This window comes from Monodelphis domestica, chromosome 2 (assembly GCF_027887165.1).
Source record: "Monodelphis domestica isolate mMonDom1 chromosome 2, mMonDom1.pri, whole genome shotgun sequence".
Taxonomy (NCBI): Eukaryota; Metazoa; Chordata; class Mammalia; order Didelphimorphia; family Didelphidae; genus Monodelphis; species Monodelphis domestica.
Window position 1 is genome coordinate 509,850,668 of NC_077228.1, and position 16,970 is coordinate 509,867,637.

The window sequence follows — 16,970 nt, forward strand, 5'->3', positions numbered from 1 at the left end:
GCCAGAACAAAACCATTTTAATGCAATCTGCTACGCTCCCAGGAGGCCAGAACGGCCCCTCCCTGGAGAGGGGGAGATAAGGCCCGCATCCCCCCCGCCGCCCCATTTTCTAACTCAGGTACCTTTAAAGGATACCAAGAGTTTGCTTCTTACAGGGGAGCCCCCAAAGACAGCCGTGTCTGCCTCCCTGGCTTCCTGCTCCAGCTTGATGGGGAGGAGCCTTTGTCCAAAGCCCGTGTTTTCCTTCCACTTTAAACTACAAATACAGCGGATGCCGCGGGGGTCTCCTGTTTAAACATTGATGCCTTTCCTCTCCACTTTCATTGTTGCGGCTGCCCCCTGCTGGCTTAATGGAGGGGAGGGATAATGGGAGCTACAGAAAAGCAGTGGGGGCCCTCCAACCCATCCTCCCCCTCCGAAGAGGCTCTGGCTGATGGGAAAAAAGATCATTAGAAATCAAGGTAGATGGGCCCCTCCGGACTCCTCCAAAGTGAGGGGCGAGGCCACCATCACCCCAGGCCTGGTGAGATGTGCCTCCCGGGCCAGGCTCCAGCCTGCTCCTCCCGGAGTCTTCGCAGCTGCCTTCTCCCCTCAAAGAGCAGGATGCTGGCAGCCATGGCAGAGTTCAGACTGTCCACACCCGGGACGACGGGGATCAGCAGCCTCTTGCCTCCGGTACTTTCGGCCAAATGGAGGGACTCCAGGCTGACCCCGTGCGTCTCCCCTCCTATCACCACAGCTGCCGGAGCATCTGTCCAGGCAGCATCATAAGGCTGGACCTGGAGCTCCGGGAGCCAGCTGTCGGCCGGCACCTCCCCCTCCTCCGGGTCGTCCACCTCCTCATACTTGAGATGTTTCTGAAAGCGCCGGTCGCATACCCAGCCCTGGTCGCTGGCTTTGCCAGCCCTCTGGGCCAGGGCCCGGGTGTGGAGGCCACAGTTGTCAGCCACATGGACTCTGGTGTCCGGAGGGAAGTAGTTGGGAATGGTTTCCCACTCCAGGTTGCTGATGATGGGCACCTGGAAGTGAGCCCCCATGCCAGCCCGGAGCACTTTGGGCTCCCAAGCATCCACGCAACCTAAAAGGAAAAGGAAGAACTCAGCAATGTCCCAACTGATTAGGGAGCTTCAGGGGTCAATCCAAAAAGCCTGGGAACAGGAGATTCTTGATGGGCACCTCCTTCCTGCTAGCTGGCCTCTCAGGGGCACCAGGGATGCCCAAGCCCCAAAGGGCCACCACCGCTCAGAGCAGACCTCAGCAAAGAAGCAGTAAGTGCCCTTCAGCCCAGGGCAGGCCCTGGTTCAAATCCCAGCTGTGACCCCGGCTGAAGAACTTCAACCCTCTCAGCCTAAGAGTCCTCTGTGAAATGAGGATAACCACCCCTGTCTCACAGGGGTTCCTGTGGGCTTGTAGTCATTCAGCAGCTTCCTCACAGAGACATCTATAAGAAAGACAAAGGTGGAGCCAAGATGGTGGAGCAGCTCCTCCCTGCCCCCACCCAGATCTAGACCACATCCTGAGGGGGAAAACCAAGACAAAGGACAGCAAGTTCTTTTTTCCAGCTCAGGTCAGCATAGGGAGGCAGAGATCTGTGGACAGGCTCTGGACAAAAGCTTGTCGTTTGAAGCCCTGCAGTGTAGGGACAGAAAGTCCCAGACACACACCGAGGCAAGGGGACCTCATGGAGGGTATAGAAAGGTCCAACTAGCACCCAATGCCAGGCTGGATTCAGGGCAGTCTGAGGAAGGACTCTGCCAAGGGAAGGGGCTAACCAGTGAACCAAGAAATAAATAGTAAGTGAAGAAGCTAGGAGCAGATGCAGGTCTCGATTCCAGCTTCTAGCCCAGACTGAATCCCGCACAGGAATAATCAGGGCAGACCAAAGGGAAGACTACAGTTCTGTCCTTCCATACCAGAAGTTTCCCAGTTAGCCGGTAGATACAGGCAGAATCAAGCAACATCTACTGTTGTCCAGACCCAATCCCAGATCCGAAATTTGCAGAATTCAGACTAAGGGGCAGACTTTGCCCCAGAACTATTTCAGAGCTGTCCCTAAAAACATGAAGACTCTCAAAACCCCAAGAATGCAGTGACAAGAGGACCAAGCAAGGCCTCCCCTCCAGAAATGCTAAAATTTAGTCCAGCACTAAAATCAAGTCTAAAGTATGGAAGAATAAGCAAAAAGAAGGATCCCAACTTCTCCAGCCACTGTGGCAACAGATGCTCATGCCACTAACCCAGAAGAAAATGACTCTAAATCATTGACAAGCAAAACCTCAAAGAAAAATACATCTTGTACACAAAACCCACTAGAATTCCTAGAAAAGATGAAGCCAGAATTTTAAAAGTTTTAAACTTGCTTTTTATCAATGAAATGAGGGCTCTAGAAGGAAAAAATTGGAAATGAAATGGATGAAGAAAGGAAGATTTGGAAAGAGAATGGTTTGACATAATAAAGCTGTGCTCAAACAATTAACCGCCCCCTGAATTAGAATGGACCAAATAGACACCAATGATTCCATGAGACAGCAAGAAATATTAAAACAAAGTCAAAGCCTGAAAAAAGAGAAAATGTAGTTATCTCATAGCAAAACCTACTGACCTGGGCAAGCAAATCAAGAAGAAAAATACTAAGAATCATCAGATTACCTGAATACCAGGGCCATAAAAACAGCCTAGACACCACTAGCCTTTCTTTTTTAATTCAAAACAAATCATTTATTAAAGAGCACACTAAGCACAATAGTATAAAAAACATTCCCTCATAAACAGCAGGTATATATGCTCCCACAAATATACATAGAACTCACCAGGAAAGTGGAGATAAAACTTGAGAGTACAGGGGGAATCACACTTAGAACACAAGTAGCCAAAAGAACTCACAGCTCCAATACTCTGGGGTTTTCATGTCTTTTCTCTTCTTCTGGTCTACTCGTGGTTCTCTCTCCTGAGCTCAGGGCCTCTTCTGGGTAGGTCATTCTACTGAGCTTCCTGGATTGATTCTTCACAATTTGACTCTGGACTACCAAAATAATGCTCTCTTTAATCCCCAGGCAGCTCTCTTTTCTGTTTTCTGAGGTTATGCTCCCTGAAACTGCTTCCTACCTGTCTGTCTTTTCCCTAACTAAATGAAATACTTCCACAGCAAGGCGCAACTAATGGGAAGAAGAGTGAGGAATGCCTTCTACGAGAGACACAAGGATCCCACTTCACAAAGTTATTCTCTGACCAGACACCATCTGTCAAGAAAACTGCCCAAACAATTTATAGCCCAAAGGACTATAAAAATTGCATACTCTTTGATCTTATAATACCAGGTGTGTATCACAAAGAGATACAAAAATAAGAGGAAAGGAACAACTTATACAAAAGTATTTATAGCTTCTCTTTTTGTGGTGACAAAGAATTAGAAACTGAGAGGATGTCCATCAACTGGGGAATGGATGAACAAATTGTGGTATATGATGGTGATGGAATACTATTGTGCTATAAGAAAAGCTGAGCCAGATGATTTCAGAAAAAGCTGGAAAGATCTACATGAACTGATGCAGAGCAAAATGAAGACTGGGAGAACACTGAACACAGTAATAGCAATGCTGTATGAAGATCAACTGTGAAAGACTTAGCTACCTTCAGCAATACAATGATCTGGGACAGTTCTTAAGAATTTATAATAAAGAATACCATCTGTCTCCAGAGGAAGAATCTAGATCTTTTAATTTCAGAAAACATATGTTGAAAATTGTTACAATGTGTAATTGGGAAGAAAAAATATCTTTGAAGAAAAAAGAAAACTGCCCAGACCTCTTCTAACCAGATAAAGTGGAAATAGAAAGACTCTAACTCCTAAAAGAAAGTTCAAAATGAAAATTCTCAGGAACATAATAGCCCAAATGTGGAGTTCCTAGGTTAAAGAGTCAGAGAGAAAGAATTCAAGTCCTAAGCAGCCACAGTCAAGCTTAGACATGATTTAGCAGTTACCACAATAAAGGAGCAGAGAGCTTGGAATATGATATTCCAGAAGGCAAAGGATATGAGCTTTCAGATGAGAAGACCCTACCCAGCAAAACAAACTCTAATCCTACAGGGGTAAAAATGAGCCTTTAACGAAACAGAGGACTTCCAAGCATTTCTGATGAAAAGCCCTAAGCTATACAGAAACTCCTAAATTCAAGCACAAGAGTTAAGAGAAACATAAATAGGTACACACAAAAGAGCTAAACCAGGAAAACTTTTTGCATTCAGATATGGGGAGATGATACAGATGTTCCCTCTGAACTCTATTATCATCAAGTCATATAGACTCTAATTAGACAGAAGGCCTAAGAGGGGTTCTATTATGAATTGATGATCTTAAAGAAATTAAAAGAGAAAGAAGAAAAATATACTGACAGGGGAGAGGTAAAGGAAGGCTAGGGAAAATAACCTTAAATAATCATTGTAAAAAAAATCAAGTTTCAAGCCTAGATAAATAAGGAGGAAGGAGATCAGCTGACACTTGAACCTCGTTTTCTCATCTGAACTGGTCAAAGGAGAGAAAATGCATACATTATACATACACACACACAGAGTAAGGTACAGATATACATTTCATTCAACTGGAAAAAGGAAAGAGTGAGGAGTAATTAGACGGAAGGAGTAATCCCAAGCAAGATAAATTCTAATGATATAGAAAAATATTTATAGCTCCTTTTGAAGTGCCAAAAAATGGAAATCTGAGGGCATATCCATCAAACAAGAATGCCTGAACAAGTTATAGTACATGGATATGATGGAATACTACCGCGTTACAAGAACTGATGTAGGAGATGGTTTCAGAGACTAGGAGGATTCCTTCCCCCCACTCCTTTGGCAGGTTGAACCTCTCCATTCCTGCCAGTAAGACAGGCCCCTTTTTTTTTGCCCTCACCTCTATCAGTAGGTGGAAAGCAGCACATTCTATCAGGAGTCCTCTAGACTCCTGGTTGGTCATTGGGGTGACCAGAGTTCCTAAGTCTTTCAAGTTGTTTGTATTCTGAGTGTTGTTAATCATGTATTGATTGTTCTCCTGGCTCGGCTAACTCTAGTTGCTGATATAAGCTTTCTTAAGGTTTTCTGAAACCAGCCCTTTCATCATTTCCCTCAACTCAATAGTATTCCATCACAATTATATGCCACAATTGGATTAGCTGTTTTCCAACTGATGACCTCCCCGACATTTTCCCATTCTTTGCCATCACAGAAAAAGATACTATAAATATTTTTGTTCATTTGGGCCCTCTCCCTTTCTTTGTTCTCTTCAGGATACAGACCTAGTAACACTATAGCTGGGTCAAAGAATATGTATAATTTCATAGCTTTCTGGCACATTCCAAATCTAGAATGGCCAGGCCAGCTAACAGCTCTACCTGTTTTCCCCATGCCTCCAGCACTAGTCATTTTTTTGGTTAATCTTGTCAATCTGAGGGATTCAAAGTTGTACCTCAGAAATGTTTTATTTTCACCAATTATTTCTGAAAATCTTTCCATATTAACCACAGAAGTCAACCGGGCAAGCCAGAAGAATCATGTGAGAAGGGGCAGAAGGTAGAGCTAAATTAGCAGCACCATGTCTATTCCTTAAAGGTTTTCCATCTGTCAAAGAGGTGGAAAAGCAGCCAAGACTGACCCAACCTAAGCAGAGACAGTTCCCCAGTGGCCTCCACAATTGCTGTGTGAGTATCCAAAGCTTCCCCAGGCCTAGGAGTTGGGGGATGGGATAGCTGGGAAGAGAAGGAGGAGAGAAGGGTGAGGGCAGCAGACTGAAGGCCCGAAATTCCCAACTTAGTAAATAGAATTCTGGTGAACAGAACTTCCTTTTCTGCATTGTAGCCAAAAAACCATTATCAACTTGAACACCAGTTGGGATTCATGGGGATTCAAGCTTTTCTTCTTCCAATGAAGTGAAATGTCTTTCTCAAAATGTGAAATATCAAAACAGGAAAAAACAAGGGTAATCCCAGAGGTGGCAAGGGCCGTAACTAGATTTGTACCACATACGATGTAATTATAGGATTATTCCTAAGTCACATCTCAGCAACTGGTTCCAATGTCAATTCATGCCCTGTCTAAAGATGGGTGTGGTTGGTTAACTGCAGTAGTTTCTCCCAAATGTCATCATAATCTAAGGCATTAATACAACAAAAAGGGCAATGGCTTAGGAGTGAGAGAAAATGGGTTCAAATCCAACCTCTAGCATGACCTATGTGACCTTGGAAAGTCACTTAACCTCTCCAGGTCCTCAGTCTCCTCATCAATGAAATGAAGGAGTTTGGATTAAATGCTACTGAGGTCCCTCCCAACTCTTTATGTTACTCTGTAACTCTGAGATGATTCTGTTCAAAGCTAAGTGTCTTCACCCTCCCTTAAAGATGGGACTGTAAAGGCTGGTTATCATCTGAAGCTTGTGGAGTCCATCCTATTTGAAAATGAACTTTATTCATAGAATTCTTTATAAATGCAAGTTTCAGGAGATTTGGGGCCATAAAAAAATGCAAAACCATCAGTTACAATTGGCATTTTATCTCTATAACACCAATTTAGTCTAAGTTCTCTTCTCTGTAAGTGCTGGCCGCTCAAGTCACTAGAAAGCAAGTTGCTCTCCTGCCCTGACCCAGACTACAGATAAAAAAATAGCCTTACCTTTGGTGAGAAGCACCTTTTGGCAGCCTGCTCCAGCAGCAGACCTCAGGATGGTACCCAAGTTTCCAGGATCACGGAGATTGTCACAAATCAGCAACAAGGGCAGTGAATATTCAAGTTGAGTCTCTGGATATTTCATCTTAACATGGTCAGGTTTGGCAAAAATTCCTAAGGGGACAAAATAGGAGCTCACCTGATGGAACAAAGGGACCCTCCCTTGGCTAGTAACTGGCACAGAGAATGGTGATGCTTCTTTTTTGAACTGCTTGAAACATCCCCCTCCAAGCCTGGCATAGCAATAGTCATGTGACTCACAGCTTCCTCAGCTTCCCCTTCATACAGATAATAGTGTTAAGCAGAGTCCTGGGACAGAGAGTTTGAATTCCAGGTCTAAAGTTTCTAGACATCCAGCTCCCTTCTTCCAACAAACACCCAGCCCCACAGAAACGCCCCAGGGAGCTTGTCTGCAAAGCTCCCTTTTAGATAAGCAAGTCTGCAGATCAGAGTTCACCTTCAGTGGGCATATCCCATGTGGGCTCTCTGGCCCGAAACTCCAGGAGTCAGCTATTCCCTAGATATTTTAACACCCAGCCTGTTCTCAGCTCAGGCCGAAAGAAGATAAACAGACCTGCTGATACCTGAGTAATGCCTCTAGAGGCCCTCAGCATGCAGGATGGGAGGCAAATGAACCAGGGAGTAAGGAAGCATCTGTCCCAAGACTTCTAGAGAAGACCAAGTCTAAAATTGGCCAAGACAGTCTAGGATATGAGTGAAGGCAAGAATAAGACAAGGACTGAAAAGGGCTGGAGAGGCTCAAGGTGCTTTGCTATAAGGTGGATAGATTTGTAAAGTGGCAAACACCTCTGATGAACACTGTCTAAAGAAAGAAGTTAGGTCCATGGTTAATAATCCCAGTCATTAGCTAGATGAAGAATGAATGGGATCTATTATGCAATTATTATGTGCCAGGCACCATTCAAAGCAGATGCAAACCCAAGAGAGTTCCTGCCTTCAAGGAGCTTATAATCTAACAGGAAAAGACAACATATCTAGAAGAGTGATGACCAGGGAAGGAATTTTGGTCTGGGGAGTCCCAGAGAGATGAGTTGGACGAAAGCACATGACTATTATGCCCTTTCCTTTCCAGGGGTCATGATCGTATGGCCTTCCTTTTGGCTCCCAGAACAAGAAATGGCATGCAGCCAATAGGAAAGAATCTCCTCTGGGCACTACATTCTTGGAGGATCTGCTCAGTCAAGTTTTTAGACTCTCTTTAAGCTTTATGAGACTGAGGCAAGTCACAAAAGGCTAAGCTGTCCATTACTACAAAGACATTAACCACTGACCCATTATTCCTTGTGGAGCTACAAGGTCGGACCATTCCTTGATATCATCAAACTTCACCTTGATGAGGCTGACCCCTTTTAGTTTATCAGCAGGGAGCTCCTTTACATATTCTAGCCGACTAAAGAAGACTGTTCTGGGTACAGCACCAGCTCTCAGGGCATCAGCAATCAGCCTCCGGCCCTCCAACAAGATCTTCCCTTGCTTGTCCCGGAATGACCTGGACTTGACGATTGTCATCACTTTGCTAGAGGAAAAGAAACAAACTGTAAGTAACTGCCAACCCCTTCAGAACATGGGCACACCTGGCTCTTATCATGATGAAAAACAACAAGCTCTCCACAAATGTTAAGTGTCCATTTAACTAACTCATCTAATGAAGAAGAATGGACAAGTGCTCCAAGGCCCCTCCCAGTTCTAATATGTAGAGCAGAAGCACTCAAACTTCTCTGTGCTTAGGCACAGGAGGATTCATTAGCTGAAAACTGAGGAACATTACAGAAGAGTCTGTAGATGATGAAACGCACAACGGACAACTCTGTTAAATTACTTAAATTACATAGAATTCCAGCACACACTCTTTCAGAAGCTCCCTTCTGGAGGCTGCTAGATATGGAGTGAAAGGACTTGGATTCACATTCCAACTCCAACTTTCCTGGATATGCAGCATTTTTAGACAAGCCTCTTAATCTGTCTGGGTCTTAGTTGGCTAATCTGTAAAATGAGGGGGGTGGACTCTATGGATGACCTCTAAGACCCCACCAACTCTATCATCAGATTTCTTTCAACTACAATGGTAAAGAAATCTCTGATTTTTAAGATGGAGCTTAAGAAAATTACAAACCATACCAGCTACCCCACAATTCTATGTACTTTGCATCATTCACTGTAGTAATGTCAGAAGCTTCCAAACTATTTGTGCAAAAGTATCACATTGAAATAGTCAAAATATATCATTTTTAAAGATAAAACGACAAATTTAGTGTTTTCTCCCTTTGGAGAAAAAAAGAGTTATTTTTTTATATGGTAGCTTTCTTAAGAAAACATTTTAATAAATAAAACATTTTTTTAACCTCACTTATCTATCCTTACCTGTCTTAGATACTGTGCATTGGTTCTAAGACATAAGAGTGGTATGGGCTAGGCAATGGGGATTAAGTGACCTGCCCAGGGTCACATAGCTAGGAGTCCAGATTTGAACCCAGGACCTTCCATTCTCTAGGTTTAGCTCTCAATCCTTTGAATCACCTAGATGCCCTCTGAAAGACATTTTTAAATAGTCGAATATAAAATATTAAAGAGGAGTAGCCTAAAAAAAGAAAAAAGGTAAAATGATGCTTGATGAAATAAATACTAATTTAATGTGGTGGTGACTTGGGAAATAAAAAATATTTATTCTATTGGTTTCCAAATAGTGTTCCTGCATTAGTTAACGGAGATGGAATCTTAGACTAGTTATCTTGTGCTTTCCAAAAACAGGGATGGCTTAAGATTAGCAAACATTCTTCTCCTATCCCCCACTGCACTGCCTGAGGCAGGGAGGAGGCAAGTGGAAGTGATGGAGGGAAGAGAAAGAATTCTTAAGTATTCATTCATTCATTCACTAGATGCTAAGCACTTGGGAGACAAGAAGCTTATATCCAAAAGGGTGAATGCAAAAAAATAACTGTATGTACCAGCAAGCTAAACATAGTGTAAAAGGAGGGTAAGAGGGGTGGGGGGAAGGAAGGCTTTGGGGACAAAGTGGGACTTGAGCTGCCTCTGGAAGGAAAACCAGGAGGCAGAGGTGATTCTGGGCTGGGGAACAGTCAGTAAAAAGGCATGGAGTCCAGAAATGGGAGTATCCAGTTCCAGGTATAGTAAAGACAGTGCCACTATCCATAGTAGTTTTTTGGTTATGCAGATAACAGAAACACTGCAATTTAGGGGAGAGAGAGAGAACTGGACCTTAGGAAACTCATTTTGGTATCTGGAAGTAGACTGCAGTGAGGAGAGACTTGGGGTCCAGGTAAGAGGTGAAGAGGGGCCTGCGTGTAGCTGGCAGCCTGTGGTAGAGAAGAGTGGAAGGGGATGGGGTGTGGAAGATGGACAATAGGATCAGACAGGAAGATTGGAAGGGAGGAGGTGGAAGAAGCATCACACCAAGGCAGGGAGCCAGGACCATGGACACCCCAGGTGCCCTCAACAGTAAGAAGGGGAGAGCACTGCTGGAAGGGGGAAGATGAGCCCAATTTGAGGTTTCAGATGCTTCCATTTGTGTAGAGTAAAACAGAATTAATTTGTTCTTCTCAGGGTGGACCCCATTAGGGAATGAAAGCCTGTTTAGGGTTACATTATACGACCTCAAGGTAATTGTTATTGCCACCGGCCCAGTGAGTTGGGAGGCCTCTTATATCAAGGAAGAAACCCATTAGGCAATACTACCTCCACATCTCCTCAGATCTTTAGGAGCCAGAGGAGTCACTCCTGAGGACATGGCTTTCTCTCTATAACCCTTCCCCTCCTTGGTGGAAATTCGTGATGAGCTCATGCTATGTAATTTGTTGTTTTCTAATTGGATTGACTTTCCCGCCTAGATTTTAAGTTCAACACCCAGTCATGGGGTATGGGGTGGAGGGGGGGGGGTATCCCCTCAGGAATCTATAAAATGCTTGTATCTGCACTCATGCATTGGGCATTGCCATTAGGGCAATGGCCTCCCTTTCTCATGAGAAAGGATAAAAACCACTTCTTATACAATCCATTGACTCCAGGTTTGTAACTATAATTTGGGTAGGTGGTGATTTTGTTTCATCCCACTCACGTTTGAGCTGTCCAAGGAGGGATGCGGGGCTGTGGGGGTGAGCGAGGAAGGAAGAGGGGAGGAGATGAGTCAGGTGAGCGAATGGAGAGAAGGGAAATTCCGAGGACGAGGAGATGGGAAATGGGGAAGGGAAGGGAGGAAGGGGCAGGAGAGGAGAAAGGAAGACGGGGAAAAGAGGGAAAGGGGAGAGAGGAGAAAAGGGAGAGACGAGGGAAGAGCAGAAAGAGGGAGGAGGAAGGAGAGGGGCAGCTGCAAGAAGGGAGCGGAAGAACCGATACGGAGTGAGGAGGAGGCTCACCTGAGCCTCCGGTCCCCAGGCAGGGCGCGTTCGTAGCGCAATCCGGCCTCCTCCCAGGCACTGGGACTCGCCCGCGGCTCCGGCCCCGGCTCCGGCTCCGACTCCGGCCTTGGTTCCCGGCCCGAGCCTGGGCGGTCCCTCCCTCGCCGCGTCTCTGGCTTCGGCTTAGCCGCTGTCCTCCCCGGGTCCTGCCCCGGGCTCAGCACCTTCACAGGGGTCCGCCTCAGCGCCCGCACCCCGCGGCGCGCGCCCCCACACCAGGCGGGTCCAGACAAGAGCGGCAGAGCCAGGAGCCTCGCGCTGCGAGTCAGCACGGAGGCCGCCATTTTCGTGCTAGACGTCACAGGCTCGCCGTGTCGCGTCATTAGCGGGCGCCGGAAGGGAGCGAGGCTCGGGCCCCTGGTCGGGAGCCTAGAGGGCTGGGTCTAGAGGGTTAGGTCTAGAGGGCACCGACATGGCGGAGGCGGCAGCTGCGTTGGCCTCCCGGCGAGCCCTGCACTTCGTGTTCAAAGTGGGCAACCGCTTCCAGACGGCTCGCTTCTACCGGGACCTGTTGGGGATGAAGGTGATGACGGGTTCGGGCGGGGGCAGGGGAGGGAGGTCGGCATCCTCCGGGATCGGGCCTCAGGCATTCTGGAGGGATCCAGGGCAACCAGTAAGTGACTAGAGCCTGGTCCGAGAATCACTAGTGCCCTGAGAGGGTTAACCTTAAACCTAACGGCCGCCGAGCCCAACCTCCCATTCCTTTAGATGGGGAAACTGAGGACAAGAGTTCAGGCTCTGGAAGGGACCCCAGAAGCCAACTCGTCAATGCCCATTTTACAGGTGGAGAAACTGAGGCCAGGGATGGGAAGCGACCAAGGTCAACCATGTAGGGAATGCCAGGACCAGGCGGGATTCAGACCCAGGGCCTTCACCTCCCAGGCCAATCTTCTGTTCCAGACATTGTGTAGAGTGTGTGAGCTTTTTTCTCAGACCAGCTTCATTACATTGATATCATAGCCGAGTTCGATTTTTATCTCCCTCTTCTTTGATCCTCGATAGCAGCCCGTAAAATGAGTTGGTGACATTGTCCCTAATCTCTGAGCTTGGAGAGCACCTTAATAGGAAGTGTTGGAGGCAAGATCAAAGAGATCATTGAAGTCGATCAATGATCTAAAGCTGGAAGGCATTTTAGCGAGAATGTCAAATCCAACCCCTTTCTTTTATTTATTTATTATTTTTAAAAACCCTTTACTTCTGTCCTAGTATCAATTGTAAGAAGAGAAGTAAGGGCCAGACAATTGGGACTAAGTGACTTGCCCAGGAAGCATTTTCGGCCAAATTTGAAACCAGGACCTCCTGGCTCGATATCCACAGAGCTACTTACCTGCCCCCAGGCTCCTCCTTTTATAGATGAAGAAACTGAGGTCTCTAAAAGTTAAGTGATGTGCCTAAGGCAACATACCTACTTAGTGTCTGAGTTGGAAATAGAACCCAGGTTAATAACTAACATTTATAAAGCACTTTAAGGTTTGTAAATCTTATTCTAGATGTTATCTCAAGGTTTTACTCACCAAGACCTCTGACATATCTATGCACCATGCTACTTGAGGCAGCTAAGTAGCTCAATAGACCTGGAGTCATGAAGACTTGAGTTCAAACTCAGCTTCAAACACTAGTTGTGTGATCTTGGGCAAATAAATCTCTTGCCTTCTCTATCATCTGTTAAAGAAAAAATAGGGGTAATAATAGCAACTGCTTTCCAAGATTGTTGAAGGTAAAATAAGGTATTTGTGAAGCACTTTCCAAACCTCAAAGGGCTATAGAAGTTCAAGCTGCTATTATTGTTACTATGCTATATCACCAATGATTCCAAATAGTATTTCATTTGATCCTTACAGCCCTATGAGGTAAGTGCTTCCCATTTTACAGATGAATAAACTGAGACTGAGAGAGAGGAAATTATTTGCCTGGGGTCACACAGTTATAAGTGTTTGAGGTAACATTTGAACCCAGGTCTACTGACTCCAGATCCAGTGCTCTCTCCACTGGGCCAACAGTTGCCTAATCTTGGACTTTTTTCAAGGTGAAATAGTCTGTTCTCGAGGAGTTTACACTGGGGGTGAGGGGTGGGGGTGGGGGTGGGGTACATTGAGGTAGCAGGCTGTAATAGTAAGTGGACTGGGACTGGCATCAGTGGACCAGGGTTCAAATCCTGTTCTAACCCATAACAACCTTTTGACTTTGGTCAAGGCTTTGCATCTCTTGGGGCCTGAATTTCCTCATCTTACAGATGAGAAGGCTTTAAATTTAGATCTCTAAATCTGTGTACACAAGTAAGTACAAATTCATAGGACAAGAGAGATTGCTAACAGCTGATGGGGGCAGGTGATCACTAAAGGCTTTTTTGTTTGTTTGGAAAGGAGTATGTGTGAGCTGAGCCTTGAAGCTAAAGATTCAAAGAGGGGGAGGTGAGAATTGTTTGTATTTCAAGTATTAGAGGACCTTTTGTGCAAATGCCAGGGACAGGAGAAGGAGGCTTTTGGTGAAACAGCACCTGTGAATGGGAAACTCTTGTGATAGAAGTACAAAAAGGTAGATTCAAGACCTAAGGCTAAAGAGTTTGTACTTCTTTCTTAGAATCAGTAGGGAGGCAATGAAGATTTTTGAGCTGGAGGGTGACAAGGTGAGACCTGTGTCTTAAGATTTATTTTGACAAGTGTATAAAGAATGGACTGTAAACAGAGATCCATAATAGACTTTATTACACAATTTCAGGCAAGAGGTAATGAGGGACTGAAACTAGGATGGTAGCTGTGTTCGTGCACAGAGATAGGAAGAAATTCAAAAGATAGGAAGAATTGACAAGCTGTGTGGCAACTGCTTGGATATGGTGGATAAAAGAGAAGAAAGAATTGAAATGGACACAGTATTCTTTGCCACAGCAATCTAGGGAGACTGGGGAGGAAGAATGTGATAGCAAGGTGAGCCCAAGTTTCTTTGATCTAGCTCCTTTGAGAACCACTGCTCCAAGGTTAGGACCCTGGGGGTCTCAGAAGGTGATGTTATCTTCAACAGAAGATAGAGGGAGTGGGTTCAGGAGCAAAGGTGAGTTCTGTAAGGGTCATAATGTAAGGGCTTAATATAAAAGGTTGGACTGGATTATTCAAGAGGAGGGTCACTAGGAATTTTTATCAATTCCAAAAGGACTTTTTAGCAATTTATTTATGAAATATAGAAAGAGTGAAAGCAAGAAAATCAGAGAGAGGATAGGGTAAGATATCATTTTGCTCCAACCCCTGGTTCAACCCAGGCAGGGCTAATTAGTCCTTACCAGGAGGGGCCTCAGCCTTGACCTGGGGATGCAGGAAGCCTTTCAATAAGATAGGTCTCTCCTGAGGCTAGTATCTTCAGAAAATCCAGGAAAGGAGTCAGCCTTTTTCACTCACCCCATGTGGTAGTTTTAAGGAAAGTAGAAGCAGTCCTAGATCCTCAGTCAGAGCTCCTCCAAAGTCCAGTTGAAGATGAAAGACCAAAGAGAGGGCTCACAGGAAGTTCTTGGCATTTTTAAGGATCTTTCCTTTTTGTCACTTCCTGTGACTTTCTTCCATTTTACATGTACCAATTACAGCTAAAACTTTGCTTAGTACTGCCCAGGGGGCAGACATTTGATTCTGACTTGTCACCCACTATGGCACACATGGGTAACAGACCTCCCCCATTCAAGTATGAGTGGGGTGTATATAATGCTTCTGGTGATTAAATCTAAAAATGGGCAAGGGAGAGTTAATGTAATCTTCACAGTTCCATCTAGGATATGTTGTATCCAAGATGCCCAAGACACATGCAATGAAGATGTTTATCAGGCCATTGGCAAAGTGGATGTGGAGTTAGGCAAAGATATTAGGGCTATATTTAGAAGTTATCTACATAGAGATGCTAATTGAACTCAAGGAAAGTTGGGGACATCCTGATGAATCTCCAAAAAGGGAAACCAAAGAAGAGTGGACAGACACATAAGAGGAGAACCAGAAAAGGAGAAAGAGTATCTTGCAAATTCTTCATTTCTTTTCTATATTTTAATAAAGGGCATTGGGCAGTATCAATAGCAGAAACTGCAGAGAAGGCAGATTCTAAAGCTGGTACTGAGGAAAAAAAAAACATTGGATTGAGGAGATCAAAGTTCTTGGATAACCTTTGAGAGACCTTTTGAGTTCGGTTAGGTGGTAGAACCTAAACCCTATATGATGTCAGGGAAGCCAAAACAGGAAGTGTAGACAATTCTTTCTAAGACCTTAACAGGAAAGAAGATGAAACGTATAGGGTAATAACTGTAAGATCCAATTAAGTCCTGTCTCCTGGTTGTAGGGGAAAAGATTAGACGGAGGGAGACTGAAAATGAGAATGAAGGAATAATTGATGGAGATGAAGTCAACTGTGGCTAAAGCAAGTCCGGATTCTCCCTCAAAGACCAAGACAAAGGAGAAAAGGACAGGTGGAAATGTAAAGGGGGTTGAGGTGTGGTACAGAGGAGACGAGAAAATTTAGGCCCCAGAGAAATAAGTGACTTGGAGCAAGTTTAAGTTTGTCTACTCCTGGTGTCTGTTTTCTTGTTTATCAAATGAGGGGACTGGGGGGGGGGGGTGCAGCTGGGTGACTCAGTGGATTGAGAGTCAGGCCTAGAGACGGGAGGTCCTGGCTTCAAATTTGGCCTCAGACATTTCCCAGCTGTGTGACCCTGGGCAAGTCACTTGACCCCCATTGCCTAGCCCTTACCACTCTTCTGCCTTGGAGCCAAGACGGAAGGTAAGGGTTTAAAAAAAAAATGAGGGGACTAGGGTCGGTGGCTTATGAGGGTCCTTCCATACTGTCTTTATGATTTGACCTCTGTTAGGCCACACTCCCTGAATCAGATGACCTGGGACCAAAGGGAGAAGCTCAGGCCCTGCCTTCAGAATTGTCCAGTCTGGCTGGACAAATGGGAAATCAACCCAGATGTGTACTAGAATAGCACAATAAAGAGACACTATGGAGGCAGGTTGATGGGCTTGGAGCCAGCTTTTGAAGTCTATGGGGCAGGAGGAAGGACATTCCAGCTGAAGTAGAGAGGGTCTTGAGCAGGTGACAGCCATGCCAAACCTCCATACTATCACCTACGCCATATAGCTTCTGTCTGCCTGGGTTTCAGAGGCCCTCTAGACCAGCCTCCTCCCCTGATTTCCTAGGGAAGTTAAATGAATCACTCAGGGTGGCACACTTAATAAGCCAGAAGTCATAGAGCTTTAAATCCCAAAAGGGCCTCAGGGGACTCAAAGACCATCTGATCCTTTAAGATGAAGCTGAGGCTCAGTGAGATCAAAGGATACACAGAAGTAGAGATAGGATTCAAACCCAGTGCCAAAACAACCTGGCCAAAAACGTACTCATCCTTTTCCCTTAAAAGCTTTGCCCTTCTCCCTATCTCTGTGTCTTTCTTCCTGATACTCCCATTGTCTCAAATGTCCTGGTTCCAAACCTCTGGTGTCTTTGACTCTTCCTCCTCCCTCACAGTCATCCTTACACCCAGTTAGACACTCACCAAGTCCTGTTGATCTTTTCCCACCCCTTAAAAAAAAAAGCTTGCCTCACTTAACCCCTCCAGTGCCTTGCCCACTCCATTCTTCTGCCCTAGAACCAATGAACAGTATTGATTCCAAGTCAGAAAATAAGGGTTTAAAAAAAATGCAGAGGCACATTTCATGACCACATGAGGCCATCAAAGGAAAAGAGAAAATGGAAGCTCCTTCCTCCTTCATTCAAGGCCCTCCTTGTCTGACTCCAGACTATCTCTCCAGCCCCATTCCCTGCTGTTACATATTTCATGGACTGATCTCCATTCAGGCT

General features: G+C 45.2%; 2 protein-coding genes across 3 annotated transcripts in view; one reads left to right on the top strand and one right to left on the bottom strand.

Moving 5' to 3' along the window:
- MRM3 (mitochondrial rRNA methyltransferase 3) lies at nucleotides 1-11,466 on the bottom strand. 2 transcript variants are annotated; one of them, XM_007485734.3, is made up of 4 exons: nucleotides 11,106-11,466; nucleotides 8,007-8,251; nucleotides 6,661-6,828; nucleotides 1-1,078 (listed from the first exon to the last, which is right to left on the bottom strand). In XM_007485734.3, the coding sequence occupies exons 1-4, from the start codon at nucleotides 11,429-11,431 to the stop codon at nucleotides 510-512; spliced, it is 1,308 nt and encodes a 435-aa protein (XP_007485796.2). In that variant the 5' UTR covers nucleotides 11,432-11,466; the 3' UTR covers nucleotides 1-509. The 2 variants fall into 2 exon arrangements, with proteins under 2 accessions (XP_007485796.2, XP_016284775.1); XM_016429289.2 differs by lacking the exon at nucleotides 11,106-11,466 and having other exon boundaries at nucleotides 8,065-8,199.
- The window catches only part of GLOD4 (glyoxalase domain containing 4), a 17,483-nt gene continuing 11,973 nt past the window's right edge, over nucleotides 11,461-16,970 (top strand). The window contains exon 1 of the mRNA XM_001370290.4: nucleotides 11,461-11,670. Within this exon, the coding sequence (XP_001370327.1) occupies nucleotides 11,560-11,670 (111 nt within the window). The 5' untranslated portion in view covers nucleotides 11,461-11,559. The remainder of the gene's footprint in view (nucleotides 11,671-16,970) is intronic.

Bases quoted from the DNA above. Each gene is read 5' to 3' on its own strand.
- MRM3 (XM_007485734.3), bottom strand. From the start codon at position 11,431: ATGGCGGCCTCCGTGCTGACTCGCAGCGCGAGGCTCCTGGCTCTGCCG. The intron at 8,252-11,105 runs GTGAGCCTCCTC...CTTTTCCTCTAG, and splicing joins CCTGGGGACCGGAGGCTCAG to CAAAGTGATGACAATCGTCA. The intron at 6,829-8,006 runs GTCAGTGGTTAA...TTGTCCCCTTAG, and splicing joins AGCTCCACAAGGAATAATGG to GAATTTTTGCCAAACCTGAC.